Below are 18,840 nucleotides of genomic sequence, written 5' to 3'. Positions count from 1 at the left end.
TGGTTGACATCCTTTTGAAAACCAGAGCCCTGCTTTTTTCATTTTAGCTCATCATAGAAGCTATAAGCCTGTCAAAAGATGATTTACATTGGAAACGACTAGCGATAAAGCCACGTTCCATAAAAATTGATTAATTCTATTGGTCAATCAACAACTGCTATATCAAGAGGTCATCAGAGGTCATGATGTATTTATCAGAGGATTAAAGTCAGTGAGTGTGAAATTACAATAAATCAATGGGAGGAATGAGGATAGATAAAATCCAATAGAATCAAAATTCTGGTCTAGATGCAGTCTAATGAATATTGCCACTCCAGTTAGGGTCTAAAGACTGGCCTCTTAAACATTCGTCAAATTAATCTATTAATCTGACCTAATCCTGCTTTAACCAATCAAATGTATGCCCTCTCCAGCGTCGGTATTTTGTGAAAGAGTGAAGGAATATGATGGGTTAAAGCAAATGTCATCAGATTAGGTAAAAAAAAAACATATAGGACCAGTCTTTAGATGCTAACTGAAGTAGTTAAATTAAAAGTAAAAGCGAACAAAAAAAAAACAGAATGAAAGTTTGGTCTATTTTTAATTAGACTAGATCTGGATGTTTAGTTTTTTAAGTCTCCATATATATTCCATAAAAGAAGTATAAGTTAACAATACGTCCCAGTCTTAAGCAGAATTATCTTCAGTCTTACAGGATATAAAAATTGTTATCTGCAGATTTAAATCTAGGTTTCACTCTTTATTTAATGGCTTACTTCACTTGCCATTATCTTGGGAAATGTTTCTTAAATATGTGCATTATCAAATCTCGAAAGCTGTACAATCATTTATTTTAATAAATTTAAGCGCTGTTTAAATCAATATTTAACAATTAACAATGAATATCACAGAATTCTTGTGAGAGATTTCAGAAAGAAAATAGTAGATTCGATTCATCCACACTTTTATAAAGACAAATTGTTTTTAACAGATGAAACGAATCTAATATCTGATGTAACAAAACGGATGCTGTAAATCTTAATACTTCACAGATGAAGTTTTTTATTTCTATTCATTCATGACTGGTAAATAGAGCTGGTAATTAAATCTAGAGGTTTCATTTTGTATCTTTTCATGGTTACTTCACATGCCACTATAATGATAAAATGCTTCTTGCATCTAGTTATAGGTGTTATAGAAGATACTCTCCTATAGAAGCACTGGCCTAGGTCACAAGTAGAGACTATGGATTTCAACATGAAAACTATTTCAATTCAAACAGAATATGTTTTACTGAAGATTATTCATAGATTATTACTTCTGGAGAAATAACAAGAAAAAATATTTTCAACTCAAAATCCAATGCAATTGTTTCAGGGAGTTGATGAAAGGGATCTAGTCAAATCTTGCACCCTCTAGCCTCCCTTACCTATGGGCCTGGTTATGACTGGTAGATGAATTAAAATACCCTTAAAAGAGAAAGATTCAGATGATCTATTTGAAAGTTCTGGTTAGTTAGACGTAAAAAGTACATCAAATGTACAACAAACCTCACGGGAACAATTTCTATACGGCCAACATTAATTAGATAGAGTGGTGGCTATCTACAATTGATTGATTAGGTTGTTCTTTTTAAGATCATTCATTCATTGAGAAATATATTAAGTGTTGCAATGTACATGTCTCTTAATAGACTTAAAGGGATTGTAAAGATGTTTTCTAAATTTTATATGTGTATCAATTTGCACCATTCCAATTTTCAAGCAGACGTCTGTGGTTTCTGCAATTCCACTATAAATAAGTGTTTGATGACGTCATTAATTGCGAAAGGCCTTCAAATTTTGCAATTAGTGAAATCATCAAACACTTAGTTTAGCAAAAACCATTGAAAATTGAAATTGTGCAAATTGATGCTATCAGTGTCCCTGAAACACATACATTTTTTAGAAAACCTCTTTAAAAGAATAGTGGATTATGTTTACAACAGGCCTACTTCGAAATAAGGTCAGTAAATAGAAGTAACTGTCATCCAGTTTCAAGGATAAGGTGTTCAAATAATTAAATTTAAAATAAAATAAGTGTATAAAAATATGGAGAAACGAAATGAAATGAATGGGGTTTTACGTCCTACTTTTCTGCACCATGTGGGCTAATGAAGACGGGCAACGCCATGCAGGGTGCAATGAGGGAAATTTTGAAAGGACAGCGGCATTACCCTCCTATTTTTCGATTTCCAACTGTCGAGGGATCAGACTGTCGCAAATGGGGCCTTGGTTTATTGACACATCCATTACTAGCATCACTGACAGGGGGAAACTGGGTTGAAAAATCTGAAGGTATCATCTTGACCTATGCCGAGATTGAACCCTAGACCTTCAGATTAGCGAGAAAGCATCTAACTTACTGAGCCACCGTGATCCCCCTAAAAATATATAGAGAAAAAAGAATATACAGTGGGTGACTCTATGAACAGGTTCGCAGGGATTGGCAAATCTTTTTATAATTCCTCTGTACTATGCCATGTAACTGTGTAACAAAAAACATGCATGATCTATAGAAATGTTGCTTATTTTGCGCATTTTGTTACAGTGTGTACCCAAAAATGTTTGCATTTGTTAGAATTCTGAAACTAGTCTACCAATACATTACAAACATGTAAACTTTGGTATTATGGTACTTATCATTTTAAATCAGAAGATAAAATCCAACACTTCAATAATAAAATCATGTTTCCATTCTAAATATTGATTTAATTGAATTTTATCAAAAGAACTCAAAGAAATTCCAGACATTCCTGTAAATAGTTCAGCCATCTTTGTTTTTTCTCCTTTCATTGATTTTAAAATAAAAACATGATTATAAAAAATGAAAGAGATAATCTCAGTTAATTGGAATTTATCACATTCTTTAAGAAAAACTGCTGGCCGAGCAGAATTCACAAGACTACTGAGCTTGCTTTAAAGGGACAGTGGGTAATTTTGCGGGGTTGATTTGAGCAGTACTAGAAATGTACTTCAAAAATATCTCAAACTTAGATTTTCTTTTCCTATTTCTATAAATATCTTTTCTATGCCAACGTCTTAACTTTCAAATGTGGTAATTCTGGACACACATTGACTTGAAGGTTCTTATGTCAACAGTGTACTGTGAACACTATCATTAATGATTGGCTTAGCTGAAAAATTCCTGTTTCTCAGACTTAAGTATGATTGATCCAAAAAATGGTGCAACTGTCTGTTTAAAATAGCAGCAAACAATTTATCTAGAATTATCTGTGATGACTCCACCACAAAATAAAGAAAAATACAAATTGAAATTCCTAGCTTGAGGTATTTTTGAAGGAATTATGTGATTTTTGTACATTTTTAGAACTTCTAAAGACTATTTACATTATTCAAGACCCAAATCCACCCCAAAAATAGCAAATCTGTCCCTTTAAATAATAAATATATTTTCAATTCAATCAATTAGAATTAAACACAGAATAAAAATAACACAGCTTTCATTTTTATTAAATTTATCAGGTTTTCTGACACGAAACGCTGATCATTACATAAAAATAAGAAACAAATAAGTTCCATTAGGAAACCGATGAAATAAATTCTCTTTATTGCGTGACCAATGTGCATTATTCAAATTGCTTTAAGGGATATTTACTCATCAAATTATTTCTGACGTTAACGTTGGGTTAACCATGCTAATTCCTACCAGTGGTGGCGCCAGCCTCCAGGAACTCGGGATACAGATAGGGGGTGGGATGATCTGATGGGATTGAGATTCCAAAAGTGTAAGGGCAGGTTCTCCTAAGGAACATTTTGAAAACTTAAATTGATTTGATGCATTCTTACATTATGCTTGTTAATCTTTGTAATATTATTCATTGCTTGATAAAGACAAGAGAACACTGGTCGAAACATCGCTCAAATAAAGTTAGTAATTGTAATCCATAAGAATTTTTTCATTATTTCCAACACCTTTACTAGATGCCATTCAAAGATTGCATTCTTACACATATAATATATATATCTTGTAGCATATTAAGGGCTATGGCCCTCCCCTCCCCTAATTTTGAAGAGAAAATTAAACCCTCTAAATGCTCAAAATTCATCTGAAATCCATTGGCTTCTTGGGGCTTCAATTTAACAGAAATGAAGTATGGGTACAAACTAATTTATGGGGGGAAGTTGGAAAATCCATTGCAAAGTCCAAACAAAAATAACTAAGCATATTTTTTGTGTTTTTTATGATAATGAAAATATTGATCTTAAAAAATGCCTGGAATATTTTGTTTAGTAAAAAAGATAAAATATTGATAGATAAAAAGTTAGTGACAATAAGATGTATATTGATTGAGAAGAGGAAATCTATTGTATTTGAGAATAATAAAAATTATTGAAGTATTCAAATGAAATATACAAATATTATAGAGTTGTATCAGATTCAGATGGAATGAAGTTCATACATCAGATTCTTTCTTTTTCTTTTTATTTATTCTGATTTATTTAATCCACCTCTTTGTATATTTTCACTCCAGGGTTCAATTTAAGCGATACTGCATCACTGTTTTCCACTCAAAACGACCCCTTTTGCAAAATACTGCTTTGATATTTAATCGACTTTGATAATCAAGAATCAAAATTTGAAATTCATGGCAACGATAATGTGGACTTCAGCTTCATGTATTGCAATTCAGATCATAGAAATAACGGCGCTTTCATCTTTTCTATTCACCAGACATAGCTGGCAGATTAACATTGTCATACATTAATATCTTCATGTTTATACATGTTGTAATCCACTGTAACAGTATAAATATCCATCAAAATAAAACTCTTCCGAGACAAAAATCTTTCCGCTTAAATTAACTGACATTATCATGTCTATGAACCTTCACCTTTCTGTCAAAATATTCTGGACAAATTCCAAGTTTTCTTTCTGTGCTGTCAGTTAGAATAAGAAAGAGGACCATTAACCAGTCTAGACTGCTGTTCATTACCATTCCAATATAGCCGCTGAATTGAATCTAAACAAAATGGCCATAATTTTCAAATAAACTTCATTTAAAAAGGAAAAAATAATGAATTTCTTTTAAATGATGATTGAAATGATGTCAATAGAAATGAACATCTAATGAAGCCTATTTATTGACTTATATTGAAAATATCTTAAATCGGACCTAAATTGGAAGCAAATATAATAGATGATAGGGTTTATAAGCTGACACTGGACATCTCGAAAGCACTGGCTGTGGAATCAGAATTTAGAAAGGATTGAGCTTCCATGATTTCTGACAACAGTAAACAAACAGTCAAAACACCCATTATTTTTGTTAACATTCCACATGATGAAAGATGAGAGTCCTACCATGTCTTATATTCTTGATGTTAGAATTTTCATATCCTAGTCAAATAAGCCAAAGGCCAATTTGTAATATTAAAATTTGCCTATAATTCAAAATTAAAGCCAGCAGGAAATTTAAAAAAACAGGCATGGCTGGCAAATAAAGCTAAATCGACAATCCTGCTCTATCCCTGACGCTAGAATCAGCAAAACAGCCTACATAAAAAAAAACTCTATGGCCTATATTCTACACTAGAATACCAGGCATTTTAGAATTAGAACAGGCATGGCGGGCAAATACAGCCAAGTCATTCCTGATGTTAATGTCAGCAGAACAGTCTATATACAATCTCCATGACCTATATCCTAGAAGTAAAATGGAATGAGTCGCAGGAGATCAATAAATTCCATCATATTCCAGGTTTTTATAATGAGCTGAAATAGAAGAGAATTCCAACAGAGAAAAACCCTGAAGCGATATTCAATAAAATTATCTTCAACTTCATTATACATATAAATATTACTGTAATGTAGATAAACATTATATACAGATTGACAGAGCTTGATGGAAAAAAATTTATTCATCAATATACATTTCTATGACAATGGTATTTCTATGACAGTGGTATTTCTATAACAGTGGTATTTCTATATCACTCTACAATTGATGTATTGAGCAGTATTTTAATAGTGGTATTTCTATATCACTCTTCAATTGATGTATTGAGTACTATTTTAACAGTGGTGTTTCTATATTGCTCTACAATTGATGTATTGAGTACTATTTTAACAGTGGTATTTCTATATAGCTCTACAATTGATGTATTGAGTACTATTTTAACAGTGGTGTTTCTATATTGCTCTACAATTGATGTATTGAGTACTATTTAAACAGTGGTATTTCTATATAGCTCTACAATTGATGTATTGAGTACTATTTTAACAGTGGTATTTCTATAATATCGCTCTACAATTGATGTATTGAGTACTATTTTAACAGTGGTATTTCTATAATATCGCTCTACAATTGATGTATAGAACACTATTTTAACAGTAGTATTTCTATATAGCTCTACAATTGATGTATTGAGCACTATTTTAACAGTGTTATTTCTATATAGCTCTACAATAGATGTATTGAGCACTATTTTAACAATGATATTTCTATATAGCTCTACAATTGTTGTATTGAGCACTATTTTAACAGTGATATTTCTATATAGCTCTACAATTGATGTATTGATCACTATTTTAACAGTGGTATTTCTATATCACTCTACAATTGATGTATTGAGCAGTATTTTAATAGTGGTATTTCTATATCACTCTTCAATTGATGTATTGAGTACTATTTTAACAGTGGTGTTTCTATATTGCTCTACAATTGATGTATTGAGTACTATTTAAACAGTGGTATTTCTATATAGCTCTACAATAGATGTATTGAGCACTATTTCAACAGTGTTATTTCTATATAGCTATACAATTGATGTATTGAGCACTATTTTAATAGAGATATTTCTATATCACTCTACAATTGATGTATTGAGCACTATTTTAACAGTGGTATTTCTATATCACTCTACAATTGATGTATTGAGTACTATTTTAACAGTGGTGTTTCTATATTGCTCTACAATTGATGTATTGAGTACTATTTTAACAGTGGTATTTCTATATAGCTCTACAATTGATGTATTGAGCACTATTTTAACAGTGATTTTTCTATAGCTCTCTACAATTGATGTATTAATCATTATTTTAACAGTGGCATTTCTTTATCACTCTACAATTGATGTATTGAGTACTATTTTAACAGTGGTATTTCTATATAGCTCTACAATTGATGTATTGAGTACTATTTTAACAGTGGTATTTCTATATTGCTCTACAATTGATGTATTGAGCACTATTTTAACAGTGATTTTTCTATAGCTCTCTACAATTGATGTATTGGGCACTATTTTAACAGTGATTTTTCTATAGCTCTCTACAATTGATGTATTGGGCACTATTTTAACAGTGGTATTTCTATATAGCTCTACAATTGATGTATTGAGTACTATTTTAACAGTGGTATTCTATATCACTCTACAATAGATGTATTGAGCACTATTTTAACAGTGGTATTCTATATCGCGCTACAATTGATGTATTGGGCACTATTTTAACAGTGGTATTTCTATATCGCGCTACAATTGATGTATTGGGCACTATTTTAACAGTGGTATTTCTATATCGCGCTACAATTGATGTATTGGGCACTATTTTAACAGTGGTATTTCTATATCGTGCTTCAACTGATGTATTGCAAACAGTTTTGTTTGGATTTCAGGTTCCATTTTGCTGTTCTGATCGTTAGTGCTTGGTTTATTTATTTGCATATATCAAATTTCAAATTATACAATTCTGAATTGACAAATAGAAACGAATTCAAATTTGAAATTGTAATCTTCTGATCTTTATTGACTTTATGATATGAAATGAAGTTTTGTTCTACTGTTTTCTATCTTATTTTACTAAAAGAAATGAAATGAGGTTTTATATCCTTTTCTGTTCCTTTTTGCCATAATGAAATGAAATAGAGTTTAACATCCTAATGTTCTGTGTAATACATCGAGACTTCACATTGGATTTTTTTTTACTGCAGTGAAGCTACAAACTTGTAAAAATAATGTTGCAAACAATAAACAGCATAAAAGCAAGACAATTCCATTAATCTACATCTACAATATGGCAAAATCGGGAGTAAAAGTTGTATAGTAGTGGATTCCTCCAAAGAGAAGTGCCACCTGGTGTATCGAAAAGAGTAAGCATGGTCTGCTTCGCGTGTGACACTTGCCACTACTATATAGGTCAATAAAATGAGATAAAATCAAATCAGGGGTCTTATTCTCCAAAACTTAACTTAGATAAAATCCAGAATTTAAGAAATACAGTAATCTGATTGGATTATAAAAAAAATTTAAAATCATTTTTAATGTTTGACCAATCAGATGACTGGAATACTAAAATCAGTTTAAGTTAAGTTTTCAAGAATAAGGCCCCAGTTCTGTACCCTTTTTTGGTTGGACATCTACTTCTGTTTCTAGGCTAATGCAATGAAATAGTCTAACATCCTGCTGTGTTGTAATTAATTGGATTGATACGAGAGATTCGAACCCATAGCGCACAATTAACTACGATTAAAACTGTGAGAAATGTCAACAAGTGAAATAACTGAAAAACCCACCAACATAATGTTAAAGAAATTCCACGGAATATAGATTCTATTTATAGATCTGATGTCAGCAATCTGTTCTATTTCTCTAGACACCAGTCAACTTTCATATAAATCAACAAGTCTTTGTCTTCCAGTCACCAACATTTTACCTATAAATCAAATAGACCAGTTCTTCCAGACATAATTCAATTTTTTCACAATGAATCGACTAGACTGTATCCATAGTCCAGGGTAGTCTCAATCTTTTCTTTTTTTTCTGATAGTTTCTACATTGTAATCTAATAAGTTTTCTACCAAGAGCCTGTCCCAAAGGTAGTATTTTAAACCAATCAAAGTGCGTCATGTTAAACCCAATTCTTGATAAAATAAGGAATTGTGGGATATCAAAACCCAAAAAGGCATCCACTCTAGGTTTCTATACAAAGTCTATAGCCACTCTGCAACTTTGGATGTCAACTCTACATCACTTTAAGAGGATCAACTTACTCTCTGACTTCACTGTTTTCTGAATTGAATTTTGACAATCATTTTCCTATGAATTATGAAATACCAAATTACAAAATACTAGTGTTAGATGGTGATGAGAACATAGTCTCATGAAAGCACTGGCCTAGGTCTAGTGAGAGTCTTAGATTGCCTTTGTGTTGAGAATCTGAAATTGATTTTATAAAAGACAAGACCTAGGTTTATTATCAGTTATTAACAATCTTTCAATTCTACAAGATAAAAAAAAAAAAAACAATCTTTCAATTAACCTTATAAACTCCCAATTGATTAATTGCCTACATGTAGCTCAGTAGTTTCAAATGCTCATTCTATTTGTTATTACGCCAAACACAGAGTAAATCCATGTAAGTAGGAAGAGAATGTAGTTTATTATGACATATTTCACTGGCAGAAAAAAACAAGGTTGAGAAATCTGAAGGTACTAACTTGACATTTGCAATGATAGAACCACAGAGATTCTAGTGTCTAATGCATGCCCTTATTGAGCCACAAAGATCCTTTTTGATCTCCAATTGAACAAGACTGGTAAAAACTAAATTTGAATGGATAATGTATCTTGACCAAATCCCTCTGCCCCACCCCCTTTTGGCTCCACCACTAGTGTCTGCCCTTACTGAGCCACGATGATGCCCCGAAGTTATTTTTGAACAAGACCAGAAAAAATTTAATTAGAGTGAAAATGTGCACTATTCACAGGACGAAATATTTTTATCATTGTGTAACTAATAAAGAACTGGAAATAAAGTGCTATAGTGAAAAAGAAATTGAAAATCCGAATGTTAGTGAAAAATTTGCAGTCAAATATACTTCATTTAAGGTGCATTATAGTCAATTACAGTACATGGAATTAAGTATATTTGCTATTTAAAACGTATATTTTGTTGAGCAGTGGAAAGACAGGAAATAATCCTGTTATCATGAAGCTTACAAACACACACCCTTATGAAATTAAACTGGATCCTTTTTCTTTGCTTATCGTTACACTAACAACAGGTACGGCCTAAATCTCACGGTTCCTATCAAATTGATGTATTCCAAAGCTGAAATTCAGTCCCTACTTGTGACCTAGGCCAGTGCTTCTATGAGAGAGTATCTCTTATAGCACCTAATACTTGTGACCTAGGTCAACTCTTCTATAAGAGAGTATCTCTTATAAAACCTTATACTGTCAAAATATTGACTGCAGGATTTGACCGGACATAGTCTATGTAGCATTGAAAACTTGGAACCACAATGATGTTACTTTAGTGTATGTCATGAAATTCGTGCAATTAATGTTGAGATGACAATAGGCCCAACCAGTTTCTTTGGTGAGAAGCTTTATATGGAATAGGGGACCAGTTTATTATGCAATCTGATTAAACTACAACTGGATTTCCTCTAAGAAATGTATCATTAATATACACTAATAGTAAAGTCTTTGAATGGAATTTAGCAATTGTGAGTACGATATATAGACACAGCTTTATGGAACAACAATCACTGGTTAAAGTTTTATGCACACTAATAGTAGGCTTCGGAATGAGTTGTTCTTCAATGAAAGGAATATTGGAGGGCAATATTAAGCTTTGAGAGACTTATATCAATTGAATAACTCACCTTTCGTTTGATGGAACCGAATTCGACCTATCTAATTCACTTATCTGTCAATTATACATCTCCATATAATGATAATAGATGGTTGATATCATAACACCGGTCCAATATCACACACGACAATATTTACAATACTGAACATCGCACTGTCATTTTCTACCTTCGACGTTAGAGAGCTACGATACGTTTTGGCGGGAAAGTTTAATCTCGTTACGTCTTTATAATCTTTTAAACTCAAAGTAACCTTGAACAGTGTTAACTTGTGATTGATAAACACCGTTTGAGTAGACTTTTGAATTTCTAGATTTTTACACTCCTTAATGTAACAATTAAAGAGATTATCATTAAATGATTGTTATTTCTTTCCAGTCCCTACTCCCCGTCGTTAGGGTGAGGTCTGGTGTAGGGAGGTGGGCCCCATCAAGTGAGAATTAAGATCCAGCAAAACTTTCTTCAGTTCAGCAGAGATTGACTCATTTACAGAAAAGATATTGATTTTGAAACGTTTTTACATCAAAATTATCAGAAATGAGTTCTCGGGGCCTTCAGTTTTATTCTTCAAATTTTCTGAGTACAAAATCTGAGCCACAGCACCAATTCATTCCAGGCGACGGGGTTCTTTCAATGAAATCGTGGACTGCGCAGGGAAAATAAGACATTGGACATAGTATTAAGTCATTGGGTTCTCGTCTTAAAATAGACGTAAGAGCCAAGAGGGTGAAAATTATATGGTACAATAAGTTAAGTGTGATTTGTAGTCTACATATTAAATTTGACAGTTAAAGGGAGACAAATCTAGTTTATGAGTCATGCTCGGTAGTGACGTTTTGACATATAGTGCCCGGATAATCACATCATATTGTGGTGAACTGAGCTCATAGAACTCAATATTCATTTAGTTCCAGCATTCACCGTGTTGAAATCGGAGGTGAAGGAACAAAGTTAGTTGTTGCTTTCGACATCGGAGATGGCGGACACCCAGCCCGCTCCTCCACCAGCTGAGGAACCGCCGGCGTTGTCCGTGGCAGAAACGGCTAGCTTTACCCAGTATCTCCGCCGTATCGTCCCTGTTCTTTTAGAAGATGAAGATCCAAGCCTGAAATCCCTGGACGCAGCCTTCGCCGACAAGAATCATGTCGAGTCCGTGAAGAAATTCCTGAGTGACCCCCAAGTTTCTGCGTTGTTGGTTCAAAGAGCTTCCACTAAAGGTAAATTTCTTTCTAGAGATTGAAGATAAAAATGGGAGAAAGGAGTGGGGAGGAGGGGGTTCTTAAAGGGGCGTTTCCCCTCTGAGGGACACTAGAAGGGCTGCAAAGTCCCCAGAATCTGCCTGACTTTATTGCCTTTAAAATTTGTTGTTCTGCCATTACAAAAGAATTTGTCATTTTGATAATGGGAGTGTCAGAAAACCATTTTAAGTTGATTTTTATGCCACTTTTTTTTGATCCTGTCTGTCTATAGAGTCTAATTTGTGCTCTTTAATCTCAGAATTGACCAAGAAATTTTCATAGAAATTTAAAATCAAATGAAAGAAATATCTGGTGTAGTTGTATTTTCGATCCAGACATGAATGGGACACTGTGACCTATCTTGCATCAGTCAAATGATACTGGTTTTCCACATCTCGCTACCGGTATTTCATTTTGCATCCCACAGGCTGGCTATGATTAATCTTTGTATTATTTGCAAAAATATTCTGCAGTATTGATTAATCAAATCCTTTTTATTTTTTTTTCGATATACCGGTACCTGTTGGCTTATTCTGCAAAATAATAAAAGCTACAAAACGATATATTGATTTTGTACAATCAAGTATAGAAAGAGGGGACACCTGTTGCAGCTAGCTGTAGATTGATTTACAATGTTTTATTTATGAGTCATATCTCAATTTAAAACGAAAAATTCCTTATAATTTTGTGCAAAATTATGTTTGTAATTAAGTGCTGGCCTCTGTCTCCCCACAAAAAGTTTATTTTCTCTGTTGATTAGTCCAATCCAAAGACAATTGTTATGAATTGACATGACAGACATGTGACTGTCATTATATTTTTTCAGTAGGCCCATTGATATTTTCGGAAACCATAGATATATGTATATATGTTTTTATACTTGTGTAAATCTGAAATATATATTGTTTAAATCATATTAGAATTCAGATTGAGATATTTATGTGGTCTGACAGTAGAGTGTACATTTTAGAACGAAAATAAGCCAACCCTAATACACAGTTCTAGTTTATTTTGCTAATGAAATAAATACTTTATTTTGAAGATGAAAGTGAGGAAGTTAGTGAGGGAGGAGGAGATGGAGAAGGAACAACCTCCTACATCATCACTTCAGAAGTTCATTTCTCAAACTCCAAAATGTCAAGGTAGGCTGATATTTCAATATCGTATAAAAATTGAGTCATATAACTGGAGGTATGTTTCTGTTTATATATATATTGAAATATTTTTTAATACTCTAAATAGTATTTTCTAAAGAAAATCATTGGAAATAACAAAATGATTTCAAATATTTAAAATTGATTTTGATCAGATTTTTTTAATCCCTTTGTGTTCTAAGAGTAACACCATGCCCTTTCTTTTCTCAATGTAAATTTCTACATAAAAGTAGGATGTAAAACTCCATTTCATTCCATTTTTATGAATTTTTCCAGTGTGGTACTCATCAAGAGAGGTCAAGTGGTGGAAGCTGATAAAAGTTTCCCGTCTCAGCTTCGTATTATGAATTTCAGTGAAGGGTCACCTTACGAGACTCTTCATGCCTACGTCAGTAATGCGGTAGCCCCTTTCTTCAAGTCTTACATTAGAGAAACAGGCAAAGCTGAAAGGTTAGTTCATGTTATGTGTTTTTGTCTTCTGTTGGTAATGTAATACAAGGGTCACAATACAATCACAATGTGGATAAAAGTGTTAAAATTTAACATTTTATCTTCAAAGTTTCAATATTTATAAAAGTGATATTTCGTAATGTAGGTCCACCGTCTTATAAATAGTTTCCAACAATTTCAGTCAAGTCAGGGAGGAAATTTGTGATTCCATTCGCGGATTAAAAAAAAAAAAAACACTTTATATGGAACGCGAGTTATCGTTAATTATCGAAAAACAAATTTATCAAATCAAGTAATAGTCGTAAACTGCATACAGGCTATGCACATATTACAGATACTTTATCTACATAGTCAGTTATTCTTGAAAATGTTATTTATGTTATTCACGCTATGCGATCTTCAGAGAACTAATATCGGTATATTATAGAAAATGTCCACCCATAGTATCTGTTGGCTGCAGTTCATTATTTCACTTTCAGAGATGGAGATAAAATGGCTCCTACAGTTGAAAAGAAAATTGCAGAATTAGAAATGGGGTTATTACATCTGCAACAGAACATAGATATCCCAGAAATCACACTTCCTGTCAACCCAATAGTCTCGCAGATAATTAAAAAATGTGCTGATGAGAATCGCAAACCGAAAGTAGAAGATTTTGGAAATAAGGTGGAAGATGCTCAGTTTTTGAACAATCTTCAGAGTGGTGTTAATAGATGGATCAGAGAAATTCAAAAGGTATTCGCTTATTTTTTTCAGAATGTTTTTTCACTAATTGATGCATTAATGTCAAAATCTCAGCTTTTTCCACATCAATAGGTTTTAATGTTATCCTTTTTTAATATCTTGAAAACTGAAAATATTTTCCCAGATTCCTCAATTTCAAATTGGTCTTGGAATGTCTTCAAGTCCATAGAAATAAATGTTTGATGAATTTACTTTAGAAATAGAGGACAGTATTTCAATACTGCAATTGACTATATTTCCAGGTAACAAAATTAGACCGAGATCCAGCGTCTGGTACAGCTCTACAAGAAATAAGTTTCTGGTTGAATTTAGAACGAGCATTATTACGTATACAGGAGAAGAGAGAAAGTATCGAAGTTGTTTTAACCTTAGATATTTTAAAACATGGTAAAAGATTTCACGCTACCGTCAGTTTTGACACAGATACAGGTTCGTATATAATTTAATTTCGAAAATCATTGTATGAAACATGAATACAAATAATCCAGTTATACCTTGAAGATCAAAGGGATTGTAAAGAGTTTTCAAAATATATAATGTGAATCGGGACACTTATTGCATGTGTTTGCATTATTCCAATTATTAATCAGACGTCTGTGGTTTTTGCAAGTTCTAAGGCAACGACTCTATTTCTTAAATTCTAATTTCTTGAATTCATGTATCAAAACTATGTTTCAGGATTAAAACAAGCCATGGCTACAGTAAACGATTATAACCAACTGATGAAAGATTTCCCAATTAACGATTTACTCTCTGCCACCGAACTTGATAAAATCAGACAGGCACTACAGGCTATATTCTTACATCTTCGTAAAATAAGACCTACTAAATATCCGATCCAGAGAGCCCTGAGATTAGTGGAGGCTATTTCCAGAGACCTTAGTGCACAATTGTTGAAGGTAAAATTTTATTTTAAGAAAATATATTTTCCTAGGTAATAAGTGCCTTAGAAATTTTTGAAAATATATCCTGAAATATTCCACAAGACAATGATTTAGGGTTTTTTTGGTTACAATTCTTGTAATATGAATTTAACAACATTAACTATTCAGATGTAAACAAGTATTGTTTATTTGCAATCATATTAAGATTATGATGCTCCAGACAACTGGCAACAGTCATCATGAGCACAAAAAGGTGATATTTTTTTTTTTTTTTTTTTACTGAATTTTCATGCTGATATTTTATTCTTTTAGGTTCTAGGAACAAGAAGATTGATGCATATTCCTTATGATGAATTTGAAAAGGTAGGAATTATATCAGATATAGGATTTACATAAAACTTAAAAAAAATAGTAATAATAAACTCTTTATTTGATATGAGTCAAAATAAGTTCCAATACACAAGGACATGGTCCTGTATAACAAATATAGTAAATTAAGTTATGAAATATAACGCGATGTTATTTTAATATTATTTCTATATTATAGGTGATGTCAGCCTGTTTTGACGTGTTCGTAGCTTGGGATGATGAGTATGATAAACTACAGGCCATGTTACGAGATCTGGTTAAAAAGAAGCGGGAAGAACATCTACGTATGGTTTGGAGAGTGAATCCTGCTCACAAACGACTTCAAGCCAGATTAGATCATATGAGAAAGTAAGTTGGAAATTGATATAAACATGAGATATAAAATGGTATGGCACAGTACATCACAACATGACTTGATCTTTCAATGCACACCTTTTGACTGTCAAAATGATTTGTCGTATTGGAGGATATTGTGTTGTTTTGTGTCGTACACAGAATGTATAGTGTATGTATTTCCTATTTCTATTTTTGTCGTGTCAAACCTTGTTGTGTCAGATCCGGTGTATAAGCCTCCATATTTCTCTTGTGTTAAAATGCGTAAGTATATTTGTTCTTTTTGATATTTAGATTCCGAAGACAACATGAACAGTTACGTCAAGTTATTATGCGTGTACTACGCCCAGTAACTGGTCGAGCTGGTACCCCCGGGGAAGATGGGGATGTTATTAAGGGAGAACCTGTTGTAGATGAAGCAGCTGATGCTAATGCCATTGAGGTAAGGATCTTGCCTTTTTAAATTATCAAAATCTTTCATCAATACAGTAGCGGCACCAGATGGATACAGGGCTCCCTAAAAATTGGTTAGTACCCCAAATTAAATTCAATAAAAGCAAGCTCTCAGCTAAGTGATTTGTAATGGTTGATATTTACTATATTAACAGGAAGTTAACCTAGCTTATGAAAATGTAAAAGAAGTTGATGTATTAGAAGTTTCTAAAGAAGGTTCTGACTCTTGGGAAGCTGCTATTAAAAGGTTTGTATTTCTTAGAATTTACCAATAGTTTAGTAAATATGAACTTACTTTAACCCTTTAAAATATCATATACCCAGAACACCAAGTATGTTAACTTAAAGCGTATGAGGTTATAACATCACTTGGTACTCTTCACTTGCCACTCAGGTATATTTTGATAATTATGTGTCCAAAGCTTATCTGTTGGTGTATCAGTATTTTCATTTTAAAATTTGATCAAGATGATTAAAGATTTTTTTTTTTCGTGAACAGATACGATGAAAGAATCGATAGAGTAGAGACTAGAATTACAGCTCGACTTCGAGATCAACTTGGTACAGCTCGTAATGCCAACGAAATGTTCCGTATCTTCTCGAGATTTAATGCTCTGTTTGTACGGCCACACATTCGTGGTGCCATCCGAGAATATCAAACACAATTGATACAGAGAGTCAAAGATGATATTGAGTCACTCCATGAAAAATTCAAGGTAGGTTAAAAAAGTATACAATTTTATTAAATGGCATGGAACAGTTGTTTGGTTTCAGCTTTGAAAGGAACAGAATAATTTGTGTAAATCCATTTACAACAGGCTATGCTTTATACGACTTTTGACTACTTGTAAAAGAGTTCGCAAGTTACTGCTTACAGTCTCTACTATATATTATAGGGGGGTGTATCAAAGAACAGAATACTTTATGTGAACTTATTTGCAAAAGGCATATGTATGTATAATACAACAATTAGAAACTGATAGAGTTCATAAGTTACTGCTTTTCTCAGTGATAATTTCCGCCATTGGGCACTTGACTGTTATTGATTTCATTATATGATAGAAAAAAAAATGTTTATTCATTCCATTAACTTCAAGCCCATAACATGGAATCAATTTTAGAAATTTTCTATCTGTTTGTTCACCAGACCATGAATCTGTTATATTTAATAGGTGCAGTATCCCCAGAGTAAAGCCTGTAGAATGAGTAAAGTGAGAGATCTACCCCCAGTATCTGGTTCTATCATCTGGGCTAGACAGGTATATTTACCTTTATATCTTAAAAGGGGTTTTGGAGGTATTCCAGATTTTGTATGTGTATTTGGGCTATTTATGGCTTCTGTTTGCATCATTCTTATTTTCAGTTAAATTTCTGTGGTCTCTGTAATCATAGAAATACTAAACTCTATGTGACGTCACTATTGCAAAAGAGGCTAACAATATCTTAGGGCCTCTGAAATAAAACAAAAATTCTAACAATCTATTTGTGTTACAGCCTGATCTGAAATTAATATATCCTTTTTTTTACATTATAGATTGAGAGACAGTTGAATGCCTATATGAGACGTGTTGAGGATGTATTAGGTAAAGGCTGGGAAAGCCACGTTGAGGGTCAGAAATTAAAAAATGATGGAGATAGTTTTAGAATGAAGCTAAATACACAGGAATTATTTGACGAGTGGACGAGAAAGGTAGGAAATCATCTTGAACAAAATATCGGAATAATAAAAACTCAAGTTACTAACAACCTGAACCGAAAAACAATATCCAAAATAACAATTTAGCAATACATTGCTAGCAGCTTGAGCTTTTCAAATGAAGAAGTATATAAATCATAAATGAGTAAGTATTTCATAATGAAGAGTGGTATAAGGTGTCTAATAGAGTAAGCATACTCAGCGTGGCATCACAACAGCCAATAAAGTTCGCACTATGTGATTTTCAGACAAATTAGCTTTTTTCAGGTTTTGTTTTAATATTGATTAGACTTTGTTTAGATAATGATTACTATTATATATTATTAGGTTCAGAATCGTCAGCTGAACGTGACAGGTAGAATATTTGTCATACAAACAATGAGAGTTTTAAATAAAGGTAACATACTCAAACTAATGACCAACTTTCAACCTGAGATAATCCAACTATCAAAAGAGGTAAGTCATGTATATTTTTGTTTTGAATCAAGAATGTGGCAACTTTTACATTTTATACCAATTTTCAAAAGATAGTAAAAGGTTTACTACAGATTCTTGTTCAAGTTAATAGAAACTTAATAGAAGTTCCAGTGTGACTTATTTTAGATTCTAAACAAAATTCTAAGAAAAATAAGACATAAAATCATCTATTTATGTCTAGAAGTTTTTAGATTTATAAATTGTTATTTATAGGTACGAAATCTACGTTGGCTAGGATTCCGTGTTCCATTGGTAATTGTCAATAAAGCACATCAAGCGAATCAGCTGTACCCCTTTGCTATCTCTCTCATAGAAAGTGTACAGACATATGAACGAACTTTAGATAAGGTATGTAGGACATCTTAATTGCTATTTTCATTTCATATACTCTCTAAATGAGATGTCC

At 32.6% G+C, this 18,840-nt stretch overlaps 1 protein-coding gene across 1 annotated transcript in view; it reads left to right on the top strand.

The window, feature by feature from the left end:
- Nucleotides 1-11,612: 11,612 nt before the first annotated feature.
- LOTGIDRAFT_151884 (hypothetical protein) overlaps nt 11,613-18,840 on the top strand; it is a gene marked incomplete at both ends in the record, with an annotated part of 55,122 nt that continues 47,894 nt past the window's right edge. Inside the window, 15 exons of the mRNA XM_009045384.1 lie at nt 11,613-11,853; nt 12,917-13,016; nt 13,305-13,478; nt 13,958-14,213; nt 14,465-14,651; nt 14,901-15,121; nt 15,419-15,469; nt 15,654-15,823; nt 16,103-16,250; nt 16,417-16,508; nt 16,761-16,977; nt 17,434-17,520; nt 17,796-17,951; nt 18,285-18,413; nt 18,648-18,782. Coding sequence (XP_009043632.1) covers nt 11,613-11,853; nt 12,917-13,016; nt 13,305-13,478; nt 13,958-14,213; nt 14,465-14,651; nt 14,901-15,121; nt 15,419-15,469; nt 15,654-15,823; nt 16,103-16,250; nt 16,417-16,508; nt 16,761-16,977; nt 17,434-17,520; nt 17,796-17,951; nt 18,285-18,413; nt 18,648-18,782 — 2,364 coding nt within the window. The remainder of the gene's footprint in view (nt 11,854-12,916; nt 13,017-13,304; nt 13,479-13,957; nt 14,214-14,464; nt 14,652-14,900; nt 15,122-15,418; nt 15,470-15,653; nt 15,824-16,102; nt 16,251-16,416; nt 16,509-16,760; nt 16,978-17,433; nt 17,521-17,795; nt 17,952-18,284; nt 18,414-18,647; nt 18,783-18,840) is intronic.

Source organism: Lottia gigantea (assembly GCF_000327385.1).
Source record: "Lottia gigantea unplaced genomic scaffold LOTGIsca_1, whole genome shotgun sequence".
NCBI lineage: Eukaryota > Metazoa > Mollusca > Gastropoda > Lottiidae > Lottia > Lottia gigantea.
The sequence above is the reverse complement of the archived record's forward strand: the minus strand, read 5'-3'. Positions and strand labels throughout refer to the sequence as shown.